The 6,475-nt window shown below is 40.0% G+C and overlaps 1 protein-coding gene across 1 annotated transcript; it reads right to left on the bottom strand.

Moving 5' to 3' along the window:
* Positions 1 to 321: 321 nt before the first annotated feature.
* On the bottom strand, positions 322 to 5,124 carry LOC140755371 (UDP-glycosyltransferase UGT4-like). Its single transcript, XM_073090565.1, has 5 exons — positions 5,012 to 5,124; positions 4,168 to 4,399; positions 3,001 to 3,581; positions 2,265 to 2,487; positions 322 to 779 (listed from the first exon to the last, which is right to left on the bottom strand). The coding sequence occupies exons 1-5, from the start codon at positions 5,024 to 5,026 to the stop codon at positions 322 to 324; spliced, it is 1,509 nt and encodes a 502-aa protein (XP_072946666.1). The 5' UTR covers positions 5,027 to 5,124.
* Positions 5,125 to 6,475: the final 1,351 nt, after the last annotated feature.

The following is a 6,475-nucleotide window of genomic DNA, read 5'->3' as shown; positions in this document are numbered from 1 at the left end:
GTTTAGGAATTGCTAATTTATTTCTATTTCTGGTATTAAAGTTATGGTGGTTACTATTTTTTTCAAACATATCAGTGTGTTTTCTTACATACATAATATTTTCATAAATGTATTGACTATGCACCGTCAATACATTAATAGTGGGAAACAGTTCTCTTAGGGACTCAGGGTACAGGGTAGGCCTACGACGCCTAATTATCTCAATTTTTCTATACTAATTCTTTGTTTATATTTAATCACAATCACATGAACTGTTATAAGCATTAATAGAAATAAAACAAGGTTTTAAAAAAAAGATCAAATTTATTTTCAAATCCTTAGTTAACTTTCTTTAACTTTAACTTTTAACAGATTATTTTTATATCTGACAACACTATAAACAGCGACCAGTATAACCATAGACAACACCGACCATAGACAAATATGAAAATTATTTTCATAATTTTTAAAAATATATTTATGTCGTCCAGCGTATTCAATCCAGAACACAGCAGCATCTAGCGCAGATACAGGCCTGTTTTGAAACCTTCTAGAAACTTCCAACGCCTTCTGTTTGTAGCTTCCATCTTGTAGAATCATTTGTATGGATTCATTAAAGTTATGGATATTTAAATGATCCTTTGGTATGTGTAAAGCGTAACCCAATTTAACGCTATTTAGACAGACCTGTGTCTGTGTTGCTTGAAAAGGTATGCATATGATTGGTACACCGTGCACTATTGATTCGTGGTTGCTAAGTTGACCTCCATGTGTTACAAATAGTTTTATATTTGTGTGAGCTGGAACAAAATACATTTTTATAATAAAGTAGTAGGAGTAGCAGACGACCATGAGGTTCACACGATGGTAAGTGGCTTTTATTTATTTTTTTTTATTCACGAGGGGGAAACCTTCAAAAGGTACCCGATGCCTTGGGAGCGACACAGGGTTATGTTCCCACATAACCCTGTGTCGCTTTTTTGGGGGTTTTAGTGCGGTAAGAGTCCCCTCTTACCGCACTAAAACCCTCCCGGTGGCCGTCCTCAGCGCTGCGTAGAGGACTCTGGGATCTCCAAAGGAACGCAACCGGAGTCCTCTTAGTGCATTGCCCCGTCGGGCTCCGCCCAGGTGAGCTTATCGCTCACCGCACCGTCTGGTGCGTACGGCGGTATGCGACCACACATACCGCCGTCCTTCCCGGGGCCGTTGGTCGGGCGGTTCGAGCTCCCACTCTTACCACCCACGACCCCAGAAGCCCCCTTTTAGTCGCCTCTTACGACAGGCAGGGGATACCGTAGCCGTATTCTTGTCCCGGAACTACAGGGATAAAGTGGCTACTGCCACACGTGAACTAAGCTGATGTGGTAAGTTGGAACTCGGAAAAGTATGTCTCCTTACTACACCCTTCAAACCACAAAACAGCAGCTGCAATTAATTTAGTGGTGGCATGTAATCTACTTCACATAGAACATGTTTAACCTGAAGGCGATCACAGATGCGTGGCCAAGTATAGATTAAGATGGTCGGCTCATATTCAAGCTGTCCACTGTAAGATAGCTCATATTTAAGGTCATCATCATCATCATCACCAACCCATTACTGTCCCACTGGTGGGCACGGGTCTCCTCTCATAATGAAAAGGATTAGGCCATAGTCCACCGCGCTGGTCAAGTGCGTATTGGTAGATTTCACATACCTTTGAGATTTTTTTTTATAAATCTCTCAGATATGCAGGTTTCCTCACGATGTTTTTCTTCACCGTTTAGCAAGTGATAATTAATTTCTAATACGCACATAACTTTGAAAAATCAGAGGTGCGTGCCTAGGATCTGAACCTCGGACCCCTCGATCGAGAGGCCGAGTTTCTTAACCATTAGGTTATCAATGCCGTGAATATTATTTAAGGTAGCTGTGATAAAGTCATAAATTGTTTTTTCAATGAATGATCGTAGATGATAATGAATGAAGTAACGTTGATAATTAATTCGGAAGGATGGATGGTTAAAAATGTTGGATGTTGGAAGATGAAACCTAGATCGATGGATAGTAATGTTAGATTATAGAAGATGATGAATGTTGAATGATATTTGATGGCTGATGATCAATTATTTGAATAATATGAGTGAAATGCTCATGAAAGTTGAATGAGGTATGATGACTTGTGACTCACTGTCTGAATGTTGGGTGAAAGATGATGAAAGTTGAATGATGGTGATAGATGTTGTTGAACGATGTTTGATGGATGTTTAAGAATGTTGAATGATGATGACAGAAGCATTACTTACCCAAAACATCATTCTGTGGCAACCAGGGAAAAGCGTACAAATTTGTATACATTGAAATATTCTTATCAGCGTTCCACTTAATTAAAACCCTCTGCTTCAAACTGGCTAACACTTTGATAATATCCGAAATGAATTCTTCTTTTTGGGACTCGAACTCTATAAACGAACCCAGGCTGAATAGTATGGCACCGTGATCTGCTCCATCTAGGATTTCTTGTAATTCCTGAATAGAATTAGAAATAATAAATATATAAAGTAAAAATCCATTGTATGTAAAGATCTGCTATTATAATAGTAAAGTTGCACTGCTGTATTCTAGTATGAGAGACAAATATCATCATCAACCCATTACTGTCCCACTGGGCACGGGTCTCCTCTCAGAATGAGAAGGATTAGGCCATAGTTCACCGCGCTGGACAAGTGCGTATTGGTAGACTTCACATACCTTTGACATTATTTATTTTATAAATCTATATGTGAAGTCTACCAATACGCACTAGGCCAGCGCGGTGCACTATGGCCTAATCCTTCTCATGCTTTGAGGAGACCCGTGCCCAGCAGTGGGACAAGGTTGATGTCGATTCTATAATTGGTTACCGATGCCCATACGGCTTTAATTTATTATAAGGTGGGATGCACTTGGCTGCAATCCTTGTTATGTCCTTGGATGGATGGTTTAATTTTAATTATGTTTCTATAATTACATGATCTTTATTATTTAATTTATTTATCTTACCTTATTTAAAGGCTTCACATCTTCAATATGCACACCGCCAACCTCTATAACATTCGGCAAACTTTCCCTAACAATGGAAGTAGTGAAATGCGAATTTAGAAGCACTGTCGCTATATTAGCTTGCAAATCTTCTAAATGTGGCACATTTTCCAAACCAAAAAATTCAACAAGTTTATTTTGTTGCTTATGTAAATAGAATTTCCTTCCAATAACATCGTATGTGACGTAACAAATATTTTTGATCCAATCGTAAAAGCTCAAAGGATATTTTAAGTTTGAGAACTCATGGGGTACTGAGAAATCAAAATGGCCGCCCATGTAATTATGAATATAGTGTGCATCGCCAAAAGTCGACATCGTTACCAAAGGAGCTTTATATTTATGTCCAAAAACATAAAAAATAGGTTGGAAAAAGTCATGTACGAATATAACGTCGAAATGTGATGTATCGTTTCTCAAAAATTCGGATAATTTAGGTTGTTTCGTTATATATGTCACGTATGTATTCATTGTTGACCAGACATATCGTAGGTAGCCAAAAACAGAGTAGTCCGCGCCGAATTTTTCTTTGAGCGCTGGGACTGAAAAATAAAATTTAAAATAAATTAAGAATAAGACGTAGGGATTTGTGGTTTGATTTGGTCTCTATTGCTGGGGGTTCGATAGGGGGATATTTTTTTCTATAAAATAAAAGTAGCAGACGAGCATGCAGTCCACCTGATGGTAAGTGGCTACTGCTGCCCATCGACATCTGTAATAAACCCCAGATAAGATTAGAGTCCTATCAGCCGCAGATGTGTTAATCCTGACTAAGCTGGAACGCCTCGGAAAAGTATGTCTCCCTTACCACACTTCAAATCAGAACACAGCGTTTAACACTGCTGTTATTACAGAAATAGGTGTGACGGTGGTGACGTCGAAATCGAACCACAAAGGGTTCTACCACATTATCTCTATAATATAAAAATGAATCGCTGAATCTGTTGCTAAGAGCAAATCTAGAGAAGGGCAAATCTAAGAAAGTATGGTATTCACGTTTAACGTTTTTGTTTTCTATAATAAAATGAACCGAATAACTTGTATTAATTTTAAAATCCTACACATTCATTGTAAGGCGGAACGAAGTTCGCCGGGTAAGCTAGTTATTAAATAAAACGTAAAACATACCAGCAGTCAACATAGACTTTACTTCGACTTCTATCCACGTATAATTCTTCATAGACCCTTCATCGAATGGACTAATTGAGACCACCTCATGATTCCGTTTCAGCAATTCCAGTATAATACGTCTCCCAGGGGAATAATGGGACTTCGTGGGACTCGGGAACACTGATAAAATTCTTAAACAATCGACCCCGAAGCAAAGAGTTAATAAGAAGAAGCAACGCTTCATTTTGACCTGAAAAAAAAGTAATATAAATGTGATGTTATTTTTAAATTATATTGTATATGTACTAGCTCACCCGGCATGATATGACAGTAATGGTTTGACATTTTGAAGGTGGTGATGGTTAGGTGGCCATGGGTGGTGGTTTGAAGAACCCTTTGTGGTTCGACTCCGGCGGCACCACCGCCACACCTATTTCTGCCTTATAACAGCAGTGTTAAACGCTGCTGTGTTCTGGATTTCAGAGGCGTTCCAGCTTAGTCCTCAGGAGTAGCGGCGCAACTGTGGCCGAGCTCAAGTAGGATTATCTAATCCTATCTGGGGTTGATCACAGATGTCCATGGGCGGCAGTAGCCACTTACCATCAGGTGGACTGCATGCTCGTCTGCTACTCTTATATTATAACAAAAAAAAATACATGACGATAACTATACCGCCACGGGCCATATCTATTGCAGCCTTATAACAGCAGTGTTCAGCGCTTGTGTTCCGGTTTGAAGGGTGAGTAAGGGAAACATACTTATCCAAGGCGATCTGGCGTCTTCAAGGGTAGGAACACATCTGTGGCCAACCTCAGAGAAAATCTTATTGATTACAGATGTCCATACCGCAGTAGCCACTCACCTCAGGTGGACGCATAATCTTCTGCCACTTTAATATTGTTAAAAAACAACCACACAAATTAAATCGAAATGACAATAAAGTTGAAATAACAATTAAGACAAACAACTGTAACATTTAACACGACTTACCAACTACGTAAACGTTTGGAAAGTTACGGTTTAAATGTGCGGAAAAGATATAATAACAGGCCTAGTAGACTTGCTACTTTATTGTAATCGACAAAAGTTTAGGCCGAAGTTTCGGTTTCGGCCACAAAAAGGCAGATCGTCCGGCCCAGCCGAATACGTTTCGAATAGGAGTTTCGAATTTAGACCTTCAGTACGCCGACGAGCCACTGCTGACAAGTCCAACTGTTATATTTCAAAAAATATCTTAGTATATATAACAAAAAATAACCGACCGAAGTTTCGGTTTCAGTTTCTGCTAAAATCGAGTTTTCGGGCCTTACTTTTGATTTCGGACAGAAAGGACCAACCGTGTGGCCCAGCCGAATACGTTCGGGATACGTTCGGCTGTACTGGGTCGTTTGCGGCTCAGGAATTTCGTGTCTTGACCTTTAGTACCACGGCGAGCCACTTCTAATAAGTCCAAATTGTATATTTCAAAAAATAAACTAGTAAATATAACAAAAAATTCCGACCGAAGATTCGGTTTCGGTTTCAGTCAAAATCTAGTTTCGGCCCAAGTTTCGGTTTCGGCCACAAAAAGGCCGACCGTTCGGCCCAGCTGAATACGTCCATGTACTTTCCCGCTACATTCGGTGCTCGGGCGTTCACAATACACGTGTTTTGTATATTGACCTTCAGATCGATGCCGCTTCTGACAAATAAGACTGTTATATTTTAATATTTCAAAAAATTACTTTGTATTTCGCAAACACCTGTTGAATTACAAAACGGGTACAGATGTGCCACATCCAACTGTGGAATGCCTCGGATAATTATGTCTTCCTTACCACACTTCAAGACAGAACACAGCAGCGCTACACTGCTATTATAACAGAAATAGGTGTGACGGTGGTGCCGGGGTCGAGCCACAAAGGCTATCTGCATAGTGCTGCATTAAGATGCTGCATCGAGCGTCTTAAAACTGCTAGCAACGTATAACTGTATCATTTAATCGTTGAATCCAACTTCAGAAAACAGATGATTCGATTAACGTAGCAAGGTGGTTTTGAAGGTGGTAGAAACCTTTGTGGATTGACTCCGGCGGCACCACCGCCACACCCATTTCTGCCTAATAGCGACAGCGTTAAGCTGCTGTGTTCTGGTTTAAAGGGTGTGGTAAGGGAGACATACTTTTCTGAGGCGTTCCAGCTTGGTTCTCAGGGTAGCGGCGCATCTGTGGACTTCGGCTAGGGTCCTATCTAGAGTTGATTAGATGTCCATGGCAGTAGCCACTTACCAGGTGACTGTATGATCGTCTGCTCCTATATTATTATTTAGAAAAAGTAGCAAGTCTGTT

The sequence above is a fragment of the Epargyreus clarus genome, unplaced genomic scaffold (assembly GCF_041222505.1).
Source record: "Epargyreus clarus isolate Ecla_fem2 unplaced genomic scaffold, WU_Ecla_fem_2.2 ptg000033l, whole genome shotgun sequence".
NCBI lineage: Eukaryota > Metazoa > Arthropoda > Insecta > Lepidoptera > Hesperiidae > Epargyreus > Epargyreus clarus.
This window is presented reverse-complemented; position numbering and strand designations above follow the sequence as displayed.

Bases quoted from the DNA above. Each gene is read 5' to 3' on its own strand.
- LOC140755371 (XM_073090565.1), bottom strand. The intron at 3,582-4,167 runs GTATGTTTTACG...TTTATTTTTCAG, and splicing joins AAAGTCTATGTTGACTGCTG to TCCCAGCGCTCAAAGAAAAA. The intron at 2,488-3,000 runs GTAAGATAAATA...AATTCTATTCAG, and splicing joins ATGTGAAGCCTTTAAATAAG to GAATTACAAGAAATCCTAGA.